This window comes from Ciconia boyciana, chromosome 3 (assembly GCF_034638445.1).
Source record: "Ciconia boyciana chromosome 3, ASM3463844v1, whole genome shotgun sequence".
NCBI lineage: Eukaryota > Metazoa > Chordata > Aves > Ciconiiformes > Ciconiidae > Ciconia > Ciconia boyciana.
This window is the reverse complement of record NC_132936.1, coordinates 65,237,964-65,265,313: the sequence shown is the minus strand read 5'-3', so window position 1 is coordinate 65,265,313 and position 27,350 is coordinate 65,237,964. Positions and strand designations below refer to the sequence as shown.

General features: G+C 38.4%; 1 protein-coding gene across 10 annotated transcripts; it reads left to right on the top strand.

The window, feature by feature from the left end:
- Positions 1-983: 983 nt before the first annotated feature.
- On the top strand, positions 984-27,350 carry BCLAF1 (BCL2 associated transcription factor 1). 10 transcript variants are annotated; one of them, XM_072855925.1, is made up of 14 exons: positions 989-1,132; positions 7,160-7,298; positions 8,386-8,459; positions 10,549-10,672; positions 11,541-12,446; positions 13,937-14,608; positions 14,722-14,891; positions 17,580-17,685; positions 18,615-18,699; positions 19,419-19,594; positions 20,750-20,930; positions 24,519-24,665; positions 26,364-26,573; positions 26,717-27,345. In XM_072855925.1, the coding sequence occupies exons 4-14, from the start codon at positions 10,569-10,571 to the stop codon at positions 26,720-26,722; spliced, it is 2,763 nt and encodes a 920-aa protein (XP_072712026.1). In that variant the 5' UTR covers positions 989-1,132; positions 7,160-7,298; positions 8,386-8,459; positions 10,549-10,568; the 3' UTR covers positions 26,723-27,345. The 10 variants fall into 10 exon arrangements, 9 of the variants coding, with proteins under 9 accessions (XP_072712022.1, XP_072712026.1, XP_072712027.1 ...); XM_072855922.1 differs by lacking the exon at positions 989-1,132 and adding an exon at positions 1,475-1,610; XM_072855924.1 differs by lacking the exon at positions 989-1,132 and adding an exon at positions 1,871-2,076.

The following is a 27,350-nucleotide window of genomic DNA, read 5'->3' as shown; positions in this document are numbered from 1 at the left end:
GCATGGAAAGCTGAAAAGTCCTTGACTAGTGTAAGCACTGCTTAGCAACAACTAAAACATCAATGTGTTATCACTATTATTCTCATACTAAAATCCCAAACACAGCACTATACCAGCTACTAGGAAGAAAATTAACTCTATCCCAGCCGAAACCAGGACACCCGAGCAAGCTGGCTTCCTCCCACAAGTGCATTATCAAGCAGCCTCCACATTAATAGTTTCTTATTGTTGGCTACAGCAAAAGCTGTAGCACATGAGCTGCACTTGAGCTACAGGTTAGTTACCCCTGCATAAAGGAAAAAGCTTAAAAGAAGGAGAGAGGGAATTGTGCGTCTGTCTAGGCCAAGCTGCTCATCAGTTAACCACAACTGGTCAGAACTAAAAACGTTCGGTGTTTATGTTTCAGCACCAGCCACTCATTGGTTGCTGCCTTCATAGAAGGCCATGTTTAAACAACTTAGTAGCCAAAAAAAATTATACACTGTATAATTAAAACACCACCATAGATTAGATAGATCTAAGCAGCGGATTGCTTTCCCTACGCAGGAAACAGCAAACCAGCATTTGGGGATTGTATCTGCTTCCCATCTTCCATGCCTTTTTCCTCCATCAGTTGGTTTTGGCTGCCTCCCAGTCGTTGTCCCCTGAATTTAAGAACTCGGCTAAAACTGTGCATATGCATATTTTCCCGCTCCTTTTTTTATTTATAGGGTTTTTTTTTCTTGCCTCAGAAATAATCTGCAATAGCCTTTTAAAAAATAAATCAGCTGTGTAAGATTTGAGTAGCTTAAATTTTCAGACCTACTCAGCCGACACACATCTTTGTGCATCAGTCAAAACTGTTCACCCACAGCGCTTCGCTGCACTTTTTTGGCGGTACAGAAACCTCTCGGGGAATTTCCTCGGGCACGCTTTTCCCAAACGTTGCGCTGCTGTATTGCAACGGAGCGATGCGCACCCGCCTGCTGCAAAAGCTGCTGCAGTAAAGTACCGCTGCTACGCCATCTCCTTCCTGGGCCACTGGAGCATCGGATGCAAATGCCGCTTGATGGTGATCCGCTGGCTGGGCTCCGCTTTACAGAGAAGCCCTTCCAAGCAACTCTTGTGGATGGATGCGCACCCCGCCCGACAGGTACCCAGACAGCGGCTCGGCCCGGGGGGGACCCGACCCCTCGGATCGCTCTTCGGGGAACGAGAGGATAAATGGCGACAGCTTTTAGTCGCGGCGGTGCGGGAGGAGACAAGAGCTGCGGCCGGCGGGACACGGAGCCCCCGGCCGTGGGACAGGGTAGGGGGACGTAGGGCAGGGCCACGCCGCGCCCCCGGGACACAGGCCCGGCGGCGGCCTGCCGTTAGCCACCAGCGCCGCGGGCCGCCATCTTCCTTGCGGACGGCTACCCAAAACCAAGATGGCGCGCGGGCTGTGAGGGGTGCTGCCGTTTCTCCGCCCAGGGCGGAAGTGACGCACCCGCGGCGGCGGCCGCCCCCCCGCTCTCTATGGTGGTTTTTTCTTTTTCCCTGTGGGCCCCGCGTCTCTTCCTCCGGCGAGACGGGAAATGGCCGCCGAGCTGCGATAAGGGAGCGGGGCCGCTGGGAGTTCCGCCCGCCAGGTGAGGAAGGGGCGGAGGTGAAGGGCCCGCGGGGAGGTTTTGCGGAACGGTGGCGGGCCTAGCCGGCCCCGGGGTGGGGGGAGATGCCGGAGGGAGGCTGAGGGGGAGCAGTGTGTCCCCCCCCCCCTCCCCCGCCACCCCTCTGCGGCGCTCGCGCCCCCCCCTGCGCGCGGCCGCAGCTCCCGCCTCCTCCCCCCGCGGCCGCGCGGTGCCCGCGCGCCGCGCCGTCCCGCCCTTCCCCGCCGCGTGACCTCGGCGCTCCGCAGCCATTATCCTCCGCGCCCCCCCTCCCCGCGCCAGGCGCGCCAGCCCCCGGGGCGACGGGTCCAACCGCTCCCCCGGGGAGGGGCCGGGCGGCCGCCGTCACCGCCCTGACGGGGGCAGCCGCCGCCGCCGCTTCCTGCGGGAGTCGGGCCGAGCCGGTGTTGCTCCTCCCTGGGCCTGGACGGCGCCCCGGGGAGCGAAGGTAGGGAAGGGGCGGCGGGAGGCGGCCGCGGAGCTGCCTTGAGCTGGTTCGTGGCTTCTGGAAGCCCGCCGCGGGGCCGGGGGGAGCGCGCGGAATGGGCGGCCTGCCCCGTTGGGCTTCCACCCCGGCCCACCTGGGTTTGCAGCCGTTCCGCCCTCCCCGTGGGAGATAGGCCCGAGGGAATCGCCATGCAGCACTGGTTACAGGACTATAAAATCTCCCCGTTATGCTCGCGGGTGTGACTCTAAGGAGGGAAACGGTGCTGGGGTGAAAGGATGCTTCCCGGTGTTGGATCAGCCTTTACGCTCGTTGGAGGAACTTCCCTTCGGGCAAGGCTGTGGTTCAAGTGCTTGTGCCTTAAATGCTCTGCTCTTGCTTGCCGCCCTGCGCGTTAAGTGCCCTGTTTAGAAATGCCCGTAAAAGCCGGTGAGAGGCTGGGGTGGGTTTTATGTGCCTTGCTGAAAGGGGCTATTATCTTCCCGGTGTTGATCATACTATAGTATGCAGAACCTTTGCAGGATCTTGTCCTCTGTTTCTTTTTTGCTTTGTAAACCCCCGACTTTTCGCCTTTAATTTTCTTAAGAAAATCAGATTCTTGTTTTGTGTGGCATGGCGATCCTTTACCAAGTCGGTACAACTTGTCACTTGTTTATCTTTGAGATCAAAGTTTTACCTTAACAGTAGCACTTAAATTTTACTACAGAAAGACCCGGGGGCATGCAAAACAAAGGAGCTCTTGACACTGCAAGTAGTCACTGCTTGAGTAATGGTTTATTACAAATATGTAAAAGCATCCCTTAGAATAGTTGTTCTCAGTGTAGGAAGGATTGATTAAAAAGCGTGGGGTTCCAGGAAAATGCTGTCTAGCTGTTGTCTTTCTCCTCTGTGATAATCTCATTGCTTTAGACAAAAGTGGGGAAAATGAGAAGGGGTAAAGGCTCTGGCTCCGAGGTTGCACTCCAAGCATGCAGCTTCTTGTGGCAGGGGCGGTAGGAATTGCTTCCTCCCACTCGTCCCTTTTGATGTTGAGTGACAGGCTGTGCTGAATGGCAGGAAGAGGTTTAATGTGTTATATATATCAGTACTTGGGGCGTGAATGCCTCTCTCCTGAACGTTGGCTCCCTGGCTTGAGCAAGGCTTTAGTAGGCCTGGCTGTAAGGAGCAATTCCTCAGGTGAAGGCTGTGGCTGAGGGAATCTTTCTTGGGGAAAGGAGAAATGGGAGGGGGGGAGCCTATACCATGGGGAAGGGCCTGTTACCATTGGGGATGCAGAAAACTTGGAGCGGTTGTAGGAATTTAGAATGGGTCAGCAGGGAGCTGTTGTTTGGAGCTAGGGTGCAGGTATTTGGATGGATTAGATTCGGCCTGGTTGTCAAGGAGAGATTGTGGTGTAGGGGTTGGAGGAATGCCAGAGAACGTTTGGGGTTTGTTTACAAGTAGTGGAGATAGGTGAAGGAAACTACTGAAGAAAGTAAGCCTTTGGATTACAACTGTATTCAGTTTATCTGTGTGAGTTTCTCTCAAAGGTATTCTGAAAAAGTGTATAGCTGTTTTGTTCATTGTGCTGGCACTGGCCTCCACGCAGCCTTGTGGTAAATGGGATCTGGGAGGTGATGTGGTTGAAAAGTCAGCTTTGTGTTTTTGTCCAGAGTAGTTTTCTTCTGGATCAGTTCACTGCTCTAGCTCACCAAGCACCTATATGAATATCAGTCCTGGAACAAATGAAGGAGGGAAGATAGCCTTTTCTGCAGCAGCACGCTCAGAGTTTAGTGCAAAGAGATTGTGGAAAACACTGTGTAAGGGCATATGAAAACACAGTGTTTAAAACACAGACAAAATAGCAAGAATGGCTATCCAAAACAATGTGTATCCAAAAGCATGATAATTCCTTTTTGTGTATTGACAAAATTATTAGAAATAGTCACTTTGATTTCTGTGTTTTTAATTAGAGGAGAAACATGCTTTTGTTTGCCAGTAGTATTATGTAAAAGAACAGCTACCAATCATATGACGGTTTTGCAGAGCTGATTTTACTGTTACTACGATGCTGGTTTTTGACTTCATAGAAAACAGTATAAAATATTTGCAGATTAAGAAACTAATGAATTAGGAAAAGAGGCCTTTGTATGCTTTACTGTTCCAGTTGACTTTTCATGCTGCGATTCTTACATGGGTCTGTTTTGTCTTTGTAACTGTGTGTATATTATGAAGATAATATTATATAGCAAGCTTATAAAATACAGGGAAAATGTGCTTCCCAGCTCTTATTTTTACATTCCAAGATAGTTTGGGCAAATTTGCTATGGTATTTTAGTATTTGTAGGATTCTGGTCATTGGTCATCTGAGTGATATGGTTTTACAGTCCCTAATGAAAGGCATTCTATTCTTATTTGTGATGTGCCGCAGTTAAGTTTGTGGGCATTAAGAAAAAAAGGGGGGGGGGAGGTAAAGAATGGATAAGCAAGCATGGCAGATGTACAAGCACTGAATAGATGCCTTACACTACTATCTCAGTAAGACTGACTTGAATTCAGCGTATGTATTATGAGAGAATATTACAAATTCTGTGGGATTTCTTGAAGACTGTCCTATCCCCTTTTGTTTTGTTGTGGTTGTATAATCCTCACTTCTTTTGAAACCTGAATCGCTGAATGAAAACGCGTGTTGGCAACAGCTTGTGAATTACTTTAACAAGATTTTGACTTAAATCTTCCTGACAGCTTTCAAGTAATGCTTAACCAAGAGAAATGTGGACTACTAAATAACTATGAATGAAAGATAGCTAAAATAATGAAGCTAAGAGGAAGCATTGTTTTGCTAGTGTAAGTGGGGATAACTGTCCTAAAATGTCTTCAAAAACTTCCACGTGGTGTAGAACTTTTAAAATGGCTTAACAGATACGCTGCATCTGCAGTCTGTGTATTCTGGGAAAACTTTTAACATCAGTGGTGTAGTAAAGACTCTTATAAGTAATGTTTAAAAGGAATTGGAAACAATTTTCTTTGTCCTTCATTCTTCTTTTAAACATAGCAAATGCTAATGGTGACATTTACTTCCTCATTATTGTGTTGCTTGTGGTGGGATAAGCCTGATTCTGTTGTGTATCTTACTTTTACTTGATGGTCACACTTGCTGGCCAAGACTGACTTAAGACACCCAAAGATCCTGCTGTTAAGTCGTTAAGAAACTTTTCTTGACTCCCTCTTTGGTCATGAATGTGACTCAGCATCTGACAGGTAGTGGACTGTCCATTTTTTAAAAATGTCTAGGTTTCTGTGTTAAGGTTTGGTTGTTTGGGGGTGGGTTTTTTTGTTTGTGGGATTTTTTTGTGTGTTAATTTTTTTTTTTAAGCTGCTTGAAAGTACTGTTGAAAAGCTTAACTTCCAAGTTTGTTGTTGCTGATGGCTTTGCCAAGCTAGTTTCAGGGAAGCTTTAAGACTGCAGTGCTGCCAAAAGAAGCAGTCCTGTCTGGCAGCTATTGCAACTTCCCTGTGTTGGCCCACATGTTTGTGGGACTGTGTCATGAACTGTATTGGAAAAGTCATTTGTATTGAAACTAAACCAGGTGGTCCATACATTTTCTGATCCAATTCACTATGTGGCTGCAGAAATACTTGTGCTGGCATAAGGGAGATCATCAAGGATGTGAGGAAACAAAGGATAGGAGAGATGGGACTGTTTCTTTAAACTAGCAGTGCTGACTTACTCTGGTTTAAAGTACTGTGGAGCTACAGCAGCTTCCTTTACAATATCTAGATTTGCTAACACAGGAGTGAAATGGTTGAGAGCCAGTCATCTCTCTTCCCGTATTTAGGGCAGAAAGCAAGGGAAAATAGAAGCTTGAGTTGCAAAAAGCATGTGGATTACAGCCCTGGTGTTTCAGGCAGACCATGTTCCCAGCAGTCATGGTCCTCTCTTAAAAATGCTTAGTGTTAGTGATGACATCTGGTGTCACATTTTTAATATGCACCTTTGGCAGACTCTGGGTCTCTTCTGAGACTAGTCCAGAGATAAGCTTCATGCACTGAAGTGAGAGGGGCAACTAGTCTTTTGATTTAGTGATTGATGATGTTGTTTAGCAACACATGATGCTTAGCACCTCTTTTTCATTACCCTTTACCACTTGTGCCCTTACTTGACATGGTGTAGCCGCTACAGACTGACAATGAGCAGGAGAGTCTACAGGAGGAGGCTGTGGGTGATTTTATTTGATACTGTGAAACAATATTTTGTAGTTGTGATGCTTTCAGAGGAATGTGTACTTTTTCCGCGGAAGTGTGAAGCATGTAGAAGCTTACTGTTATAAAGGAGCTGTTTTCCTACATATTTCTGTATCTACCACTATTCTTTTCTAAATTAGCTTTAATAGAGGTTAATAAAATTTTAGATTTTTGCATATTGTGAGAATATTTACACAGACAAACCTTTATTCAAAAACCAGCTATGTAGTCTTTTCACTTTTGTTCCTAAGTTTGAATGTTGTTTGGAAAAGGGGGTTTTGTGTGTCAGGCTTTTGCCTATTACAATTAAATGGAAACAAAAGCTGCAAATAGTTGAGGTGTTTTTATTCAATATTTAAGATTTTCTATTAAAAACTTTTCTTTAAAAATGTTATATCCATACTCTTCTTAAAAAAAAAAAAAAAAAAGAAGGGTAGCAAATATATTTTAGCTGCCAGGGTTGGATGTGGTATATCCAGTGGCAGTTTAAAAAAAGAAAAGTGTGGCTACTTCTCACCTTTGCCAGTTGCTAGAAAAGATTCCTAAAACGGTGTGGAACTGACTGCCAGAGTTTGAGCTATAGTAATTTAAGATCCTGTCTTCTGCCTAGAAGTTTTAAAGGTGAAGTAACTTGTCTTTAGATCCTGGGAATATAGAACTTGTCTAAGTTAGGATTTTGGATTTCAGCTAACACCAACAGATTGTTTTTAAAAGTCAGAAGTAGAGATGATTTAAATATTGATTTAGAATCTCGGACTGAACTTCAACCATTTAGCTGAAGTTTGTATTACTTTTTCTGTACTAGACTTCTGAATGCCTTAATTAACCTTTGCTAGCTAATACCATCTCGCCTTTTGTCTAGACAAGATCTGAAATGGTCCGATACACTACTGTGCTCCTTCAGAGACTCATGCTTGCTGATGATGAGAAGTAAAAACTTAATCTTATTAAAGCATATATTTTGTAGAAATTGGAAATATCTTGGTCACTACTAGTGAATGGTAAGTGGACTTTTGAAAGCAGTGTTTATGAACACAAGTGCTACATTTCTTCTTTTAGATGAAGAAAACATTGAAAACATCTGTGAACAAGTGTGAAAGTGTCATTTAGGAGCAGTGGATGTCTTACAGCTTTGGCTTTAATGAATAAATTGTTGAGATGCAGAATTTCTGGGAGATCCATCCTGTCTGTATTGAATCGGGACAAAATTCCGAGTTGCTTGAGTGGAACTGGAAAGTTTGCTTAATGTTGAGTCAGACTACAAATGTATACATAGTCTTAAGGCTTTGAAGTAATTAAAAGCTGAGGCCAGTGAAAAGTTCATATGCTTGAGACTGGTTTCATTATGACAATTGTGCTTTGTTTCTGTATACCTGTAAAAGAGCTTGTTTTTGAAGATGATGTTGGTTATTTAGGTAAACTCATATATGTATGCATTTTAAACAAGAAGGTATAACAGAGTAATGCTTGTATAAATACTGCAAAAGAAACCTAAAGATAAAGCTTTCACTGTTTTCCTAAGTCCTCATTCCAATGCTGCCCCCCCCCCCCAAAAAAAAAAAAAAAAAGGAAAGATAGCTCCAGTTAAGTGCAGTGCTGTATGTTAAGAGTTCAAACGAGTCTAACAGTTTGCTACTGTCCTTTTTGCCCCCTCCTCCTGGCTGCATGCTGTTCTTTCCCCTATAATCCAGCTCTGGCACTTGTTTGGCCCTTCATTAAGCCAGTTCGATAACCTAGCCATATGAAAGTGGTTTCTGCGTATCAAGAACCTGCTCACTGAAGGACCCAAAGGGTGTCAGGGCTGTTGTGAAGGTAACGATAATGCGTTATACAGCCCTGCAAGCAAGGCTGAAGGAGGAGTGATCATGTATGGAAGGGGAGTAGGATTCGCCCCTTGGCAGTGGCTAGACCTTGAGCTGCTCCAGTCTTAACATGCAGCTTCACTGAGTCCAAGAGTAAATTTGCCATTTCTTATGTGTTGTCTTTTCATGATAAACACATTAATGTTTAAACCCATTTAAGCAAAAGGTATTACCTGCCCTTTAGTAAAAGTTCATGTCTTTGACAGTCTCTTTTTCTGTTCTATAGGGATCAGTATTGCTGAAAGCACAAATAGAGAGTTTTGAAATAATTACTTCATTGGCAACAGCTAACTGTTTGAGGTAAGATTAACTTAATTCTATTTTTAAATGTTCTGATTGAACCCAGCCATTTAAAATGAGAATTGATTTTGTTTTCCTAAAATTTATGCTTGCAATAAGAAACTAAAATATATAAAATGTTCTGAAATTAGCATCTCTCTTGTAAAGGTCAGCTTACTGTACAGTATATACATACTTGTACATAGAATGTAAATGTATAAATGTTGTTGTTGACTACAGGGAAAATAAAATGTATTTCCTTTAAAGCTGAGATTGGATTGTATTATAAACATTGTGCTTCTGAAGTTTGGTCTGAAAATACCTTGTAATAGCAAAAGACGAGGTTTTTTTCTATCACTTTTGGAAAATTGGTGTGCTCCATGTCTTACAACAGTTTAAAAACTCTAAAGTAATGTTGCCTGTGAGTAGATGAGCGTAAGAGATTATAAGCCATTTTCTGTGAGTTTAATTGAACACAATGAATTAGAAACCATCTTCTGAGTATAGATTATGTAAATTTGCTTGTTAATAGAAGGAGCCAATAAAAGACAGCATTCAATGTAGTACTCTTCTCCAAGGTAAATAATTTTTTCTTAGTTAAATGGAAAACTAGTTTAGGTTAAAATTAATTTTTTGCTAGGCTGGTTTCAGATGAGGTTACATCTCTTTGGGGCCATGCAAACTCTTGTGCTACTTTGGTGGGGAAATTCATATGGGGCAGGAGGGACTAGTTGATAGGGGAAAGGTTGGTCTGCTTTTTTCTTTTGGATTTGCTTATATGTGTTTAAGATCTCTGAAATTTGTTAACTTTAAATTAAGCTCTAATGCTGTTTATTTGTCTTTACATAATTGAAATATCACCCAGGTAACAAGAAAGATTATATAAAGTACCTTGTGACAGAAAGTGCTTGTTGTGTTGAGCTTGTACTTTCAGTACAGTAATTTTAGGCTTTCATGCCTGTTTGCAGTACAAAAGCTACAAAAGCTAAATGTTTGTGTTTTCCATTTTTGTTTTAATTATTATTAAACTGATGATCATAGATACTGAGCATACAAAGGCCTGAAAATGTGTAGTTACTTGTCCACAGTTTATATTCAGGTTGTCTAATGTGACCCTTTTTTTTTTTTAAAAGCTGGGCAATTTCAAAAGAAAATGGTAATGGGTCAAAGTTTTTATTAATTACGTTGGGGATTTTTAGCCCCTGATCTGAAAAGGAAAAGGTGTGTATTTTTTTTATGGTTAGCACTAATTAATTCTAAATATTTATTATGACTGTATGTAAGAAATGATAGTTTATTAGGAGTTTATTTTCTTTTAGGACTCATTGCTTTATAATCAGTTGTAGTTTTCATAGCTTAATTTGAGCTGAAAAATGTTGAATTCTGTTGCAAGCCATGTTATTTAACTAGTTGTTAAAATCTTTAAGTTGGCCATGCATTTTTACATGTAGTTTAAAAAGCAAGGTTAACCGAAAAAGATGCAGGTGGGCATATTGACCAGTGGAAAATCAGATCAGAGTGATTAGCTTTAGTACATGTGGTTAAGAGAAATAATACCCCTGTCTCAAACCAACAACTGCTGGACAGAATAGTTCAGGTCTTTTTCTTTGCTTATGTAAAAGGTACGTTGTAGGGGACTAAAGTCCTTCCAGAGAAGGATTGGTGCATTGGAAATGCTAGGAAACCATAAACCACACAAATAGCAAGAATTTTGTTTAAAATATATTAAAATGTGTAATCGTCCAGACTGACATTATTTCTTGCCTTAATTTGCAGAACTGGTTTTTTCTGTTGCTTCCTCTCTCCTCCTACAGGATGAGTTTTTAATTAAATCTGGAAAAACTTCTACTGTTATACTTTATCTTTTCAGACAAACTGTGTGCACTGTAGCTACGTTAAGTTCTTTAAAATGTTGTTGAGCTTTTAATTTAATAATAAATGTACTCATATCTTCTTCAAAGTTCTTTTGTTTAGGAAATGCTATACCTCTTTCTAATATTCTCATTTTAGCATATAAAAATTTTGTTCATTTTTATGATTTACATGGACTCTAAATAGTTGCTTCCTTTTTTTTTCTCCCCCCCCCCGCCCCGCTTTTCCTTTTGGGAAGGAGTATATCCACTGGGAAAAATGGGTCGATCTAACTCTAGATCACATTCTTCAAGATCAAAGTCCAGATCTCAGTCCAGCTCTAGGTCAAGATCCAGATCACATTCTAGAAAAAAGAGATACAGGTAAATTGATGTCTTACTGCATGAAAAGTTGGTTTAATAAATTAGTTTTTGTCTGGAAATTATTTTTCACTTGCATGATGCTATGGTGAAAGTGAGCCTGGGATCTTATTTCATTTTAGGCAGTAGGTAAATTCTGCTTTGAATGTAATTTCTGTTACTTTGATTGTTTAATACTTGGCTGTTTTTCTCTTTTCCTGTATCTCTAGATGATTTCAGAATGCTAATGGTTCTTCGTGATTTGTGGCTTGTTTGATTCTCCCTTCCCGTTTCACATGATGTTTTCTTTGTCCAGTCTTTCCCCGTGATTTGTTCTGTATTTCTCATGCAGCTTTTCAGATCTTAAGGCTTCAGCAGATAAGCTTTGCAATATCTTGTCTTATCAGTTGCCTCCAGCCTTTTCCTCATCTTTCTTACTAGTGGACATTACCATCTCCCATAAAAGAAGTGGCTGAATTGAATGTTTACTGCCTCATTGGCTGCTGTCCACAGGCTGGCATATTAAACTGGGGGTCATGTAACTTCATGTTCCAGGCTGTGAACTGTGGTGGCTGAGGAACTGAATGCCATGCTCCAGAGTGGTGATAATCTCTAATAAAATGGCAGGGCAAGGCCACTGAGGCTGGTAATGTCTTAATCATGCGATGCTGAAGTCTAAGTTTCACAGTCCTTAGGAGTATAGACATGTTTATTATAATCCTTTGAGACAGAAATAATAAATAAAGATAGATTGTAGAAGTTACTGTAAGACTGTTAGTTCACTTCCTTTACCGTTCTGACTGCATTTGAGAAATCTAGCATTTAGTGTCAAGGCACTTTTTTTTTTTAATTCTCCAATTGTCAAATGTTAACGTTTGCTTTTTAATTTTAGTTCTAGGTCTCGGTCAAGGACATATTCACGATCTCGCAGCAGGGATCGTGTTTATTCTAGAGATTATCGCAGAGATTACAGAAATAATAGAGGAATGAGACGTCCCTATGGTTACAGAGGAAGAGGTAGAGGGTATTATCAAGGAGGAGGTGGTAGATACCATCGTGGAGGTTATAGGCCTGTCTGGAACCGAAGACACTCCCGAAGCCCTAGGCGTGGCCGTTCACGTTCCAGAAGTCCAAAACGAAGGTCTGTGTCTTCCCAGAGGTCCCGGAGCAGATCTCGTCGATCTTACAGATCTTCCAGGTCCCCAAGGTCCTCTTCATCTCGTTCTTCATCCCCATACAGCAAATCACCTGTCTCTTCCAAAAGACGTGCGTCTCTGGAAAAGCAGGCAAAGAAAACTGAAGGGGCTCCTTTGCAAGATAGCCCTTTGAAAAATAAATCACAAGATGAACAGAAAGATACATTTGAACATGATCCATCAGAGTCCCTTGACGATTTTAACAAATCATCAGCAGCTTCTGGCGACATTTGGCCTGGCCTTTCAGCGTATGATAACAGTCCAAGGTCACCCCATAGTCCTTCTATTGCCACCCCACCTAGTCAGAGTTCATCTTGCTCTGATGCCCCTTTGCTTAGTACAGCCCACTCAGCAAAGGACACACCTCAACATTCCCATTCCATTCAGCATAGTCCTGAGAGGTCTGGCTCTGGTTCTCTTGGAAATGGTTCTAGCCGCTATAGTCCTTCTCAGAATAGCCCATTGCACCACATCCCTTCGAGGAGAAGTCCTGCAAAGACAATCCCATCACAGAGTGCTCCCCGTGAGGAGGCTCGAGTGCGGTCATTTTATCCTGAGGGTGGCGAACAGGAAACTGCAAAAGGCGGAAAGTTTATGAAAAGGTAAGACTTAAATTATAAGCCTAATGTTGACTCTCAAAATGCTGTCTGTTATAGAGTTTTGACAAGATAATCACTGTGCCTTGAAAAACACAATATGGAATACTATGGAATAAACATTACTAATTTTAGTCTGGTTGGAATTGAGCTTGAAACATATGCCTTTTCCTCCTAAGATGCTTCAGGTTCTTGGCCTTTGGCTAGTGGAGATAGGGACATGTATCCTTGAGGAAAAATTCGTTTATGCTTTTCTTTTATGGTGTATTTTCTTATACTCCATTTACTATTAAGAAAAATCTTAATTGGAATAATGCATCAGACTTGCTTGTTTGATAGTGAATTCTGTTCAAGTATTTTAAAATTTTAATGCTTCATGTAGTTTGAAATGCAAATCTTCTGGAAATCTAAAAATGCAGATGTTGTACAATGATTTCTTTGTTAACATAAACAGCATCCATTGCTAATTGTGTGGTGCAATATGACAACTTTGATTCCTTGACTTGCATTACGTATGAAAGAGGGTAGGTCTTGGTATTCTTGGAACATAATTCTATTGATGTGAAGGACAACATATTTAAAGTTGAATGTATATTTTTCCAATTAATGTAAAATTTTTAAATTTGCTCTTAAAATGTTTGATATAGTAGTAATTTTTGAAAGTTGTAAAAATCTTACTGACATTAGACTGTTCCTTTCTAATGTGACTTGTACTTCAGTGGATTTCTTATAAAACAAATTATAGAGCAAAGCTATGACTATGCTATGTAGGCTGATTGTAGGCTTTTAAATGAATTTGTCCAGTCAGTGATTTATTATGTAAAAATATACTGCTTAGAAGATAAAAAATATGAGTTCCCCTGGGTTAGATGTATTGGAGTTGGTGAATGTATTGGGACCTATGTGAAAATAGTGTATAGATAAGGCAGTGGCTGAAATAATTAATTGGTAAGTGTGTTTCTGTGTTTAGGAGAGCTGCCTTCTAAAGGTTCCCTGCTCGTACACAGTATAGTGAATGCATTAAGCCTGTGTCAGATTTTGGAATTCTCTTAGAAAAGTGCAGGATCTTGAAAATAATTAACTTTTTTATGGTACTCCTTTAACTTTTTCACTAAAAATAGTAGTACAAAAATGAATTGCAGTCTGAATTACCAAATTTCATGTGAATTTGATGGAAAAAATGACTGGTGTAGGAGAATGTGAAACTGGGTACCGATTGAGAAAGAACAAACAAACCACTAGCTTTTTTTATAAACTCAAGCAGAAAATTTCTAGGTGTTCTACAGAAAGGCATTATATTCTTCAGATGCCTCCAGTAGTACATAAATGACAGTGGGTACAGCGTTAATGGTGTGCGAAGCCTTGCATGCTAAAGTTGAATTGCTCAGAGGAATGTATTTTCTTCTTCTTGGTGTGGGATTGACACAAAAGAGGAATGCAAGTGAACTGGAATGAATGCAATCCAGAGTTACCAGTCTCTTCTTTGCTATCCACAGGTACACAGATGAAGAGTCTAGAGTATACCTGCTTGATAGGGGTAATACCAGGGAGAAGGAGGCCCAGAAGGAGAGAGGATCAGAAAAAGGGAGGACAGAGGGAGAAAGGGAATGGGAGGAACAGGAAACTTTAGATTTTTTCGTTGATAAAGAGACTGGGAAAGAAAAGTTTAATGACTCTGAAGGGGAGGACACAGAGGAGACAGAGGATTACAGACAGTTCAGAAAGTCTGTCCTGGCAGATCAGGGTAAAAATTTTCCTACCGCATCTCACCGGAATGCTGAGGAGGAAGGAACCAAATACAAATCTAAAATATCAATCAAGGGCAATAGAGAGAGCGATGGATTTAGAGATGAGAAAAGTTATAAGCTTAAAGAGACTGGCTATGTAGTGGAAAGGCCTAGTGCAACAAAAGATAAGCACAAGGAAGAAGACAAGAGTTCTGAGAGACTAATGATGAAGAAAGAAACTCAGTCACCTGAGCAGGTAAAGTCTGAAAAGCTCAAAGAACTCTTTGATTACAGTCCCCCTCTACACAAGAATCTGGATGCGAGAGAAAAATCCACCTTCAGAGAGGAGAGCCCACTTAGGATCAAAATGATAGCCAGTGACTCCCATCGTCCTGAAGTTAAACTCAAAATGGCACCGGTACCTCTTGATGATTCCAATAGGTAAATTATTCCACTTTATAGTGTGGTTCTCCACCTGCCTGGAGTGTCCTTCATCTTCATTTAAACTAGTGGTTTCTTTTTGTGTGTCTTTTTCTGTTGTTGATGCATTTTAGACCTGCTTCCTTGACTAAAGACAGGCTGCTTGCTAGCACACTTGTCCATTCCGTCAAGAAGGAGCAAGAGTTCCGATCCATCTTTGACCACATTAAGTTGCCACAGGCCAGCAAAAGCACGTCAGAGTCATTTATTCAGCACATTGTGTCCTTGGTTCATCATGTTAAAGGTACGTATTCAGTTTATTGTACCGACTACAAGTCTGACAACTTCTTTTAAGCCTGTTTGTTATCTCTAGTACAGGAAGATTTCAGCCCTCTTTTAATGTTGATTTAGTCAGACTTTCTTCTTTTTGAGGTACACATAAATCTAACAGCCACAGAAGCTAGTATCAAAAAAAAAACCCCAAGCAATGTAGAGCATAATAGCAGTTATACTATGTTTCTGGATAAATTTTTGAGCATAAGTAGCATATAAAGTTTGAATTTTTGCAGTGTAGTTTAAACATACTACATTGGTCAATCTTTTCTCATTTAGTTTTATTTGAATGACTCTAACATAAAATTTTATATGAAGTGGTGCAATGTGGGTTGACCGGTGTCTTTTGCACTGTAAATACAATGGCATTCCTTTTGAAGCACCCCAGAGCTCATTTCCAGGTTCTTATTAGAAGGTTTTTTTGTCTCAAAATAGTAAGATTTAAGAAAAACTGTGCTCTAAATGATACTAAAATACAGTGTGATATTGCATTTTATTCCTATTTGACAGTATTGTAGTGCTGGAGCCAGGAATTTCACTTACAGGAACTTGGCAGTGGCAAAATAAATCTCCATTAAATTATTTATATGCTAATTATTTTCTGATTTAACAGTAGTGGCTGTTGCTTACTATAAACACCAAAAAAACCCCCCAACCAAACCCAAATCATCAAAGTAGATGTAGGTCACATATCCTGTCAGTTTTCTGATGGAAAAATAGGTAATTCCTTAAAGTCCAGTTGAGGATATCTGGAGAGTTCTTTAAATACTCCCCCCCCCCCCCCCCAGTATTTACTTTATTTCACTGGGCTGTTGTCTTGTTCTTGTGTTTAATGTACTGAGACAATATGGAAGAATTTGCTGGTGAAAATAATTTTGCTGTATCATCATACAAAGGGGGAATGTGGAAGTGCTCAATTAGTTGACCAGTTTCAGTATATCTATCTGTAAGCATTGTTTTTTAAGATGCTTTAGCTTCTAAAATTGCAAAGATTTGCGTGCTAGAAGTATGTGCTAAGGTTCCCTTAAAAGTCTCATTTTGTTGGCAAAATTCAGATTAATAAGGCCAAATGATTTCTTGCATTTTGAATTACTTATAAAGAAGAAAGTAATAGTCAACAATAATAGATTATGATAATGTATTAGATTAAAAAAAATTCTTATTGGGATACCTGTTTAGAGTATAATGATCTTTGTTGTGAAAGTATCTATTTTATTGATATGTAAAGAGATTTAAGGCTCAATCCAGTGAGAGCTTCTGTAAGGTTTTGCTTATATGGTACATATGTAGGCTGTAGGTGAAATAATATTTCTGAAACTCTCACATGTTGATCACAGTTGATGACTTTTTCTGAAACTTGTATGTTAAACAAATACCTGGTAAATGTAACAGTTTAACAGCCTATCTGGTCAAGTTATTAGAATATGTACAGTTATGGTTGTTTTTGAAAGCAGAACCTCTCTTTAAGTTTTCAAATTTACTGTGATCTGTGATCAGATTTTAGTAACTCTTGACAAATTGAAGTTATGTTCATAATTGGTGTGATGCGACCAGTCTGAACAGCTCTTTATTAATGTAGAGCTGAAAATGCCCAGTGATGTTTTCTTTTTCATTGTAACTAGGTCCTGGAATGTGTTTTGAAATGGCAAAATCCATGTTACAAAAGTAAAATAGCTGTTGAAAGATACAGATGCCAAACAGGCAAAGTTGAACCTTCTGTCTTCCTGGCAAAAATGGCATAAAAACAGAGTTGCTAGCTCAAATTCCTGTGTTTGATGGAATTATGATTGAGGCACTACCCTTGTAGTGGCCGTTTCAAGTTTTAATGGTTGGTTATGAGACAAATACTGGATGCCGGGCGGTAAGTTGATACAGATGTATGTTGACCTGTTAAGCAGATAGCTTGCTTCATATGTAACATTTCATAGCTCATGACTTTATGTATTTCTATATTACATTTAAACACATTTGTTGAGCTGGTTTAAAAACTGAGTTTTTGCTGTTGCTAATTTAACTGTCTCTGAAGGAAAGAGAAAATTTGTCAGAGAAGTTGTCAAGTTTGCCAAGATGCCAGATGCTTAAATGAATTTATTTACGTATAGGTGTGTTAATTGTCTTGGATTGTTTATCATCACAACTTCAAATCAAGAAATTGTATTCCTTTAAGAAATGACTTGTTAGGTCATTCATGTAGTTATTGAAGCATATATGTTACTTAAGTGTTTTTACTGAATTAACTTATTTTAAGTTAAAGATTAGATGAATAGTAAAATGTACTTATTGCAAGTATTCATGACTCAAAGTAACTTCGTTTTCTCTTATGGGCAAAGTATAAAATAACTGTTAAGAAATTGCTTCTTTCTCTTTCATTAGAGGAAAATGTCATTGAAAATGAGCAAGTCCAATCAGTAAATGATGCTTGAATTAGATGTAATACAGTCATGGCATAGTTATAAGTAGACTTGCAATGATGCTGTGCACTGTTATTTTGTTTGGGTTACAGAATGTGTAAAAATAGGGAAAACACCACATTTGCTTGTCCTGATAGTTTTATTGAAAATACTGTGTTTTTGCCTGCTACTTGCCTTTCTGTCAGGAGTAAAATACCTGTCAGTTGAATTAAACTAATGAAACAGTGTTTTTCTATTGTAACCAACAGAGCAATACTTCAAGTCAGCTGGAATGACCCTAAATGAGAGGTTCACTGCATATCAAAAAGCTACTGAAGAACACTGCACCCGGCAAAAGAGCCCAGAAATACATAGGTATATGTTAACTGCATGTGTAGATGCTTTGTTTCAAATAATGTCTGCTAATATTTCTTTTGAGAACCCAAAATATTTTTTCTAATCTGTATGGAGTAATTAGTCAATTTCTGTGTAAATACAAAATACCAAAAAACCCCACCAAAACCCCCTGTAAAAGAGAACTCATCTGAGCCAAGTCTGGCTTCATCTGTGGTTTTGTAGCAGATGTCATCTCTACCTCTGTATCTCATTTGGGATATATTTACTTTTCTCACATGCAGTGCTCAAATATTGAGGGGCATATGTCTTGAAGATGAAAAGAAGCCCTGTACATGCATCTTTATTCTTCAGTGTGAAATGTTCCATCTCATACTATAGTTTTTGTGTGTGTTAATTTACAGCAGTTTTTTGAAAAATCTGAGAGCCTGCAAGGTAAGAAGGTAGGCATGCAGATGTAGTTTCTGATCACGTGCTGTAATTTTTTGATGCAGTGTACTATATTTGTGTTGCATGTGAGGATATATTATCTCCATATTCAGTATCCAACTTTTTAAGTTTTCTTAACTGTTAAGTATTTTTGACTTTACAGCAAATTATCATAGTGTTGATGATTTCTTGGGGCGGGGTGGGTTTTCAACTGGCTACGTATACTGATCTTTCGAAATAACTCATTAAACATTTTCTGTTGTCTTCAAAGCTGTACTTAAAATGTGAAAATCAAACTGCTTATTTTCTGTATTTGTGTTTTTAGCATACTTCACACAGAACAGAACCAAGGTTTTTAATTTTTAGTCTGCTTCTGTATTCTAATGCAAAAATTTACATGCAAAAAGTTTGTTCTACTGCAGAAATGCTTTGTTTCTCAGTTTTCTGTTGAAAAGAAATATCTGAGGCCATTAACAGTCACATACACATATGGCAAGACACTGCTTTTATTTTACATTTAGGAGGATTGACATCTCTCCAAGTACCCTGAGGAAGCATACCCGTTTAGCAGGTGAAGAGAGAGTCTTTAAAGAAGAAAGTCAAAAAGTAGGTTCTAAGTAAACATCCAATCTGTATTTCTAAACTTAATTTATTGTGTTTTCCATTAAATCTGAACTTCAACTTTGTGTTTTGTGTATAAAAATACAAAAATAATTTGTATTTATCATGTCTGGAGTACTTGAATTTAGATCAATTTTTTTTCCTTTGAGTAAAACATGTTACCAAGAAATGAGTTTATGTAGCATGATTTCACTATATTGATAATGTGGCATGTAAGTCAAGTCTTGTCTCACCCCTCTTTTCTTCGATGTTTCTTGACCGATTTTGTGGCACTAAGCTGCCCAAGGACAAAGAATATAAGGGGGTGTGGGGGGGGAACTACTGAGGTGGTCAGCGAGTTAGTATGGTTGAATTGCAAAGGTGCTTGTGCTCTGTTAAAAACAATTCACCAGAAGAAATGAATACTTAAACATCCTTCCAAACCATGTATTGTGGTCTGTCTGCATCTAAAAATGGATATCCCATTGGCTTGATGGGAATGCTTGTTTGAAACTGAAATTCTTAGCTGTTCTTTTTTTAGATCTAGCCATTGCATGTAAAGGGCCTTCACTTAAAGTCAATTTGTGTGCTGAAGAGTTTGTTGAAAAATAGGTAAACTCTATCTCGCTTTTTTGAAAATTGATGCACAACTTGCCTTTTCATTCAGATCCTCCTCTGGATGTTTTATTTCAGAATTTTGTTCCAAAATATTTATTTGTTTACAGGGAGATAAAAAATTAAGGTGCGATTCTGCTGATCTTCGGCATGACATTGACCGACGTAGAAAAGAGCGAAGTAAAGAGCGAGGAGACTCAAAGGGTTCCAGGGAATCCAGTGGGTCAAGAAAGCAGGAGAAAACTCCAAAAGATTACAAGGATTACAAATCTTACAAAGATGACAGGTAAATATTTGAAGTCCCTATATAGGATTTTAGCTTCTAATTAGCCTTTTGTAATTGTAAGCTTAATTGCTTTCAATTTTCAATGTATAATGGAACATTTAAATTTAAACAATTAAAATTATTTGTTTTACAGCAAATATGTATTATCTGTCTTTTACACGGCTTATGGTGGATGAGGACAAAAACTTTGGAATAGCAAGCTAACACTGAAAAAAAAAATGACAAATTAATCTGTCCTATTATCCAGGCTACATCGGGAGGTTGGACTTCAATGCAGTACATTTCTATAAACAGTTTGTGTAAGAACTTTGGTTCGTTATGCTTGATTCCGCACTTTTTCAACTCATAACACCCAGAGTATGAGAATCTTACTGATACTTAGGTTTTAACATGGGTGAGAAGGGGAATTTTTATTTTTGTCTAAAGCCAGTGGGCTGTTTTTAAGAACAAAATGTTAGCATATCTCAGTGGATACTGTGTAGCAGTGGTAAGAGTTACTTCAGGTATGACCTTCCTTTGAATAGGATATTAAAATCTTGTAAATCGGGTCAAATTAGTACCACTATGGGGTTATTAAAAGTCTTGCTGTGGGAATTTTTTTCACTGCTTTGTACTGGACATACAATGATATTTTTTTTTTAACTTATGCTTCCTGTTTCCCATTTACTTTCTGACTTTGGTATCCACGTTATCTTCCACTGGCTAATTCCATGCAGCCATCTACATAGGGAAGCCCATACCATATCTTCTCAACAGTGTGCAAACTGAACTATGTAAAGTTACTGTAAAACTTTGCCTTGAGGGTTTTCTTCCCTTCAATTTCTGTTTTTCTGCCTCAGGAGAAAGGCAGATCTTAAAAGTAACAGAATCTCTTCATGGCATCAAAACCTAGAAAAACTGTATTTGCAGTTTGCAGACTGCTGCTTTCCAACTCACTAGCAATAATATACATTTAGTGCATTTAAATGTGTAAGAGGAGGCTGGAAAGTGGAACTATACTTCACCTTAACATCTGAAATATGTAACATATATGTGACTTTATAACCAGAAGGGGGATAGTTTTTAATAAATGTAAAGAGACCCCTTTTAGTATAGCATGTTACAGACTATCTAGTACTTTTAAAATAGCACACAGTGTATCTTTTTATTTTCCAGTAAACAAAAAAGAGATCAAGACCGTGCTCGGTCCTCCCCGTCTTCCTCCCCATCTTCTTCCTCATCCAGTTCTCGAGAAGAAAAGGATTGCAAGAAAGAAAGAGATGAAGAGTTCAAAACCCACCACGAACAGAAAGAATACTCTGGTTTTGCAGGAGTCAACAGGCCAAGAGGCACCTTTGTAAGTTGCTCTCTTATTCTTTCCCCCAAATTATGAACACCAATAGTAATAGTATAAAAAATAAAATGAGGAAGTGTTGCTGTGACTAATATTAGGCTAGACTTCTTTCATGGCAGTGATTCTTGAATTCTTTTATGTGATATACCAAACCTGAAAAGCAGTATTTTTCTAGCACTGCCCAATAGCAGTTCATTGGTGTGTAAATATGCATTAGCATGCTGTTAGAGACCCTAGCATAAGGGTGGGAAAAATGATTTCTTGTTTATTCCTTGCTCTTTTGTAATTATGTTGTTTCCTAACAGGATCTGAAAATTTACCTTTCTGTAAAGATTAAATCTTGTGATGTCACCTCCTTAACTCCCTGCAGGTTCTGTTTTTTCCCTGTCATTTTCAGTTTGGTTTTGCCCTCCTTTGTGTGTGATGCCTGCAACTTGTTAAATAGAGAATGGTGCATAATTAAAAATATACATCAAACAGCTGTATTGAGGAGAGGAGATGGTATACTTGTTATTTTCCAGTGTTTCTTTGGCCTGGACTAGCCACAGTGAGCATGAAAGCTCATTAATTTATCTCTTGAATGTGTTTTAGCATTGTGATTTGGAAAGTGATGTATTGACCACTATAGCCTTCAGAAAATTTTTAAAGTTAAAAATGGCATGTTAATTTTATTACTGATATTTAATTGGGAAATGTAGAAGCATTGGGAAGGACTAGCAATCAATAAAGGAGGCCTTGAAAAGATAAAGAACACTTTAAAAACAAACAAACAAACAAAAACAAATACAAAAAAAAGCAAGTTCCATGTTTGGGTGGGGGAAAAAAATGTCAAATAGACTTACATAACAGGTAGGAGTAATTTCATAATTTCACAATAATTCCTTCATGTAGCCTGTAATTAAGACTAAATAATGCTAAAAGGCATTGTTTGGTGTAAATGTACATAGAATTGTTTGTAGTAGTGTAAAAGAAGATCTGAACTACACACGAGGGTGTCTGAAATGCATGTGGGGTGTGCAACACTTGAGTTAAGGTTTGAATCTTCCATCTAAAAAACTGTAGTTACTTAAAAGAAAATTCAAAGTTCAAAATTTCTAACACTAAAAATGCATAATTTCCTCCTTTCTTGTTATTTTTTAAAATAATTATACTAAGGAATATAGTGACATAAATGTATAAACCCTTGGATGGTGTAGGCATCAAATATGACAATATCAGCACAATTTCTAGCTGTATTAAGCTAGTGGCACTGAGTTAAACAAAAGTAGAGCTTGAAAACCCCCTCCTCTCAAAGAGAACCAGTTGAAGAAAACTCATAATTGGTGGAAGCCTTACTGCTTTATAAAACCAGATTGTACATATTGTGAAAGAGATGCTACCTTACATGAAATTTAAGTAGATGTGAACTGGAAATTTAATAGACTTCTAATTTAGCTACTGGTGACTGCCAGTTCTGACTATGCAGTAATAACTGGTTAATGTTCCCTAACAACATACATGGTCACACACAGGCTTATCGAACAAACTGTGTCTGAACAGGAGAATCTAAATAGGCCAACCTGTTGACTCAAATCTGCTCTTTAGGGATACAACTTGGATAGTATTAAAACATACAGATTGGCTAGCATAGGAATGTCTTTGTAATTCAGGCTAATAGTGGCTGCATTCCAGGAAATACTGCTTTGCTTTTGGAGTAAATAAAATGTTTTGGTTGTGAATCTTCCCCAAAGCAGGAAGCCTTGATACACTAGGAGAGCATAGCATTTTTGGACAGAGGAGACTTTAATGTAAGCTAAGCTGTCAATTTCCTGTTAAATCAGCAATGATTTTTCACTAATGCTTGCTGATAGACTATAATGTTTAATTCTAGGTTTCTTGTACATAAACATCATGAGTAGTTTTGAAATAGCAACACAGAAATAAAGATAAGTAGAATCTTGTAATGATACTGTCATTAGTATCCAGCTCCTAAAGAATTCTCTGTGTCAGTTCTGATGAAAAGGAGTTTTTTCTTTCTATAGAGAATGTACGCTGTCCTTTTCATGATGGTCTTTGCAGTAAGTAAGCCCATAAAGATAACGCGATAGTGGATTTCACCTCCCATGTTTCTTTGCCTGAAAGATGACCTGGGGGCAGGTGGGGGAAGTGTTAATACAGAGTGGAGGAGAGGTCTAGATATTTTCCTTAGAACGAATCTGATCATAAGACCTAATACCAGGAAATGCTGATTTTATTTTTTTTTTAAATCCTGTCATCGTTTTGTCTCTACATCCTTTTTTCTCCCCACTGTGATACTGCTTGTTGTGCCCTAATTTTGTAAAGCTTTCAAAGCTACTGGAAATAAAGCATGTAGTATTTCCTCTCTTCTACAGTTTTCTTCAGGTGATAGTCTGTCACTTTCCAAGTGATTCTCCAATAAGTCCTTTGTTGTTGTTTTGATGGGGTGTTTTTGTTTTTTGTTTGCCTACAGTGTATTGGATAGGTCTTGTGAGCCTTTTACAGATTGTTTTCTCAGTCTGTTTGATTTCAAAGTTGTTCTAAAACTGTCCAGTATAAATTCTGCATTAGAACTGTTGGGGCTTTGTGGAACTAAGTGTGCATAATACTCCTCTTTCAAGTTAGGTAATTATATCTCTTTTTGGTGTATGTTTATGGAACATACTTATTTTTAACAAATGAAATTAATTTCTAGTCACATTTTTGTACAGTTACTCTGAAGACCCAGTTCTGTGTTTTTAACTGGGCTGTTTATGGAAATCATGTTCTTTAGTAACTGCAGGTTTTAGCAGTCTGTCTTCCCAACCTAACCTTTCTCCTCCCCTTGAATGGAGGATATAAACTCTTGTTTAATGTTTTCTACAAGCTAAAAATTTATGTGCTGAGGGAACTGTATATATTACTTAGTGTATTCCGAGTTAAGTATTTTCTTTTTTGCTGTGAGACTTTTTAGCCTAACATTTTAAAATCCTGTTAATTCATTATAAAGAATATTTAAGACACTTATTTTCACTTCAAGTATTGCTACTCTGTACAGTACATATTGTTGATCTTTCCGAGTAAAGAATTTACTCATTTGAAATTTAATTTGGCCTAAAGTACATTTCTGAATCTCAATGGACAGTGTTTGAGTAACACAAAGTGGATATACTTATTTGAAAACTGCATTGTTTGTATGTATTCTGGAATAATTTTCTCATAACCTATATGACTGACTCCATAAATGACCTTTCTTTTCCCCCGATGGTTTTCTCCTTCTTTCAGTCTAGATTTTCTGTTTGTTTTTGTCTGTGAACAGCTTCAGAAACTTCTGACCTTTTGTTGCAACACACTGGTTTACCAGCAGTCAAAGGAAATTTCTTTTTGGTGGTTGTGGGTGAATTTATGCCAAGAACTCAAATGTGTTTCAGTTAACAGACTTATTTCAAAGTGAATGCTTGAATATATTACTTAAGGTAATATGTGAATCTTGAAATGGTTTTACACTTGCAGATACTGTAATTAAGCACAGAAAGAGCATTTTCAGTAATAGAGAACTTGAACTCTTCTTTGTGGTTTTATGTAAATGGATTAAATGACATTTTGGTTAATCAGTTTCGAATTAGGGGCAGAGGAAGAGCCAGAGGAGTCTTTGCTGGAACAAATACTGGTCCCAGCAACTCAAATACTACTTTTCAGAAGAGACCGAAGGAAGAGGAATGGGATCCTGAATATACCCCAAAAAGCAAGAAATACTTCTTGGTGGGTGTGGAGAACTCAATATCTTATGCATGCTTTTGTTTTTTCAAATTTTCTACAAGCGTAGAAGTAGCATGCATGTAGAGACAGGACTTCAGTTACGTAACCATGAGAATATCAGGTGGTTGTAGTGCCTGGTTCTGCTTCACTTGTGTCTTTCCGCAGCAGGCTGGCAATAACTGAGGCCTGACACGGAATTAATCTCCAAAACTTTCATCAGTGAGTGGGGAAGAAGGCAGACTCAAATTATTAAAAACAAATTGTAAACCAAAAAGACTTGTTCTGTGTTTTCCTGGATTTATGTCTGTCTGGCATTCGAGCTTTGTCTTAGATTTGTCTGGAAGTCTGCAAAAGTGGAAGATCAGGAAAAGCTGACAGTATTTGTGGATGTATGTAGGCTGACTCTGTTATTAGCAGTCCTTCTGTTCTTAGTTGAGTAGGGTGATAGTCATAAGAAAGTCACCTTAGTTTTGATGCCTTTTTCCCATCTGGATTATGAAAGGAGGAGTGTTGATGTAACCACCCAGTACGTAGTGTAGTATACTGAACATGTAGCCTCTCTTCCAGTTCATTTCCTTAACAATGCAAACTTCTAAGGGTATCACTTCACCATTGAAAAATGTTAAGTAGTGAAGATTAGACTTTCTCTGATAGTGTTACAGTTTGTCACAAATAAGTTAACAGGTAATCCAAGAAATAATGCAATCACAACTTGGATGTTTGTGCAAGGAGCTCTCCTCCATCTCCCCCAAACATATATAACCCTTTCTGACCTATAAACATAAAGTTGTGATAATCTATTCATTAAGAAATTATATGATAGTTAGAACAAATAACTAACTGTAGCTATTAAAACTCTTTTCTCATCTCTAAAAATGGTTTTTAATTAAAAAAAGCCACCTTTTAACTATTCCTATAATATATAATTGTTAATAAAGTGCTTTATATAGGTGTGGTACGTGTTTAATAGTTCAGATTTCTTTCCAAATCACAAGTAAAAAAAGAAGATGTTGAAGCAAGTGTACCTCACTCTTCTAAATATAAACCTTTTTTTATATTAAATAATTGTCTGTAGTGTTCATGCAGTGCACGGAATGATTGTCAGAAGACTTACCAAACTATGTAAGGCTATATTTGGTAGCAAGATAGCAAACTTTAAGCTTATTAATCAGAGAAACTCAACTGTTGTTTGTTAATGTCAGATTTAAACAGTTTAAACTTCATTTGCCCTACATTGTGCAGGTGAAGCAGGTTTTCTGAAAACCGCTTTCACTTACCTTTGCTTAATAAGTATAAAGAACTCTATCTCTGCATTAAAGTAAAAATTAAAAAAAAAAATCCTAGTACATTTCTAGAGCTTCTTCCTTTAAAATCACAGATTTTTTTTCTCAAAACTAGTGAGTAATTCTTTCTTCTGACTGAAGAGACAGATAACTTATTTGTTACTCACAAACATTTGAGTAGACCCACAGCTAATACTGGCACTTAAAACAATTTCATTGTTGTGGTTTCAATCATAGCATCATGAATTGTAAGGATATACTTCATAATGTATTCTATAGATTATGATCTGAACTGTTAAAAAGCTCTCAATTGTGTTTTTTTTTCTATGTAGAGTATAAATTTGATGTAGAGTACCAGCATTTAAGGGGTACATTTAAGAGGTGTTCTAACCGTATTCTTTGTCTGGTATTATTGTAGCATGATGACAGAGACGATGGTGTGGATTATTGGGCCAAAAGAGGAAGAGGCCGTGGTACTTTCCAGCGTGGCAGAGGGCGTTTTAACTTCAAAAAGTCAGGTAGCAGTCCGAAGTGGACACATGACAAATACCAAGGGGATGGGATTGTGGAAGATGAAGAAGAAACGATTGAGAATAATGAAGAAAAGGACAGACGCAAAGAGGAAAAGGTAAACAGTTTAGTGAATTGCAGATTAGACAGTTTGTCTTGTAGTGTCTCAAGTAATTATGTGGGTGTGTGTGGGGATCACTTTAAAAGGTTTTGGAGTTTGGTTATTAACAGTTTACAAGACTGTTTTCTTTCTTTCCACAGGAATAACCCTGGAAGAAAGTTGTAGCTGAAAGAGCAGCTCTTGCACCACCCACACAACATTTTTAATATGTTTTTTGTTGTCAAATGAATGTAAGCATTTTACTTAAATTTTACTGTTGGAAAGTAGTTTAGAGGGATTGTTTTTGTTTTAAGCCTTTAGAAAAAAATCTTGATATAGTAAACTATGTTAATGATCGTACAGGTAGAAAGTAAAATATTTGTAACAACTTTTAAGAAATTTTACTGTTTGTTATATGCAGTGTAATTCTGCTTTGTCCAAATATATGGTCAAGTACAACTCTGAAAGTTTTGATTCTCCCCTATGTCTGTGTTTTATTCTGAAGTAAACTTACAGCTCTGCACACCTGAAATCTTGGAGCAGCATTTTTTATAAACTGATTACTACTTCTGTGTTGCCTTTTTATAAGAAGTGTATTTAAGGATAGTTATTCAGTCATAGTGTAAGTACAAACAGTTGTGCAAAATGCCGATTATACATTAGTTCACAAGAATCACTTTTACATAGTGTGTCAGTGATAAACCTGGATTCTTACTCCACCATGCTAGAGTGCAGCAAGAATTTTATATTTTGAGAGTGAAATTGTCACTCTTCTTTAGTAGCCTGAGAAATACA

Excerpts from the sequence above, each read along its gene's own strand:
- BCLAF1 (XM_072855921.1), top strand. The coding sequence starts at position 10,569 with ATGGGTCGATCTAACTCTAGATCACATTCTTCAAGATCAAAGTCCAGA. Across the intron at positions 14,609-14,721 it reads CCTCTTGATGATTCCAATAG|ACCTGCTTCCTTGACTAAAG; the intron begins GTAAATTATTCC and ends GATGCATTTTAG. Across the intron at positions 18,700-19,418 it reads TTAAAGAAGAAAGTCAAAAA|GGAGATAAAAAATTAAGGTG; the intron begins GTAGGTTCTAAG and ends ATTTGTTTACAG.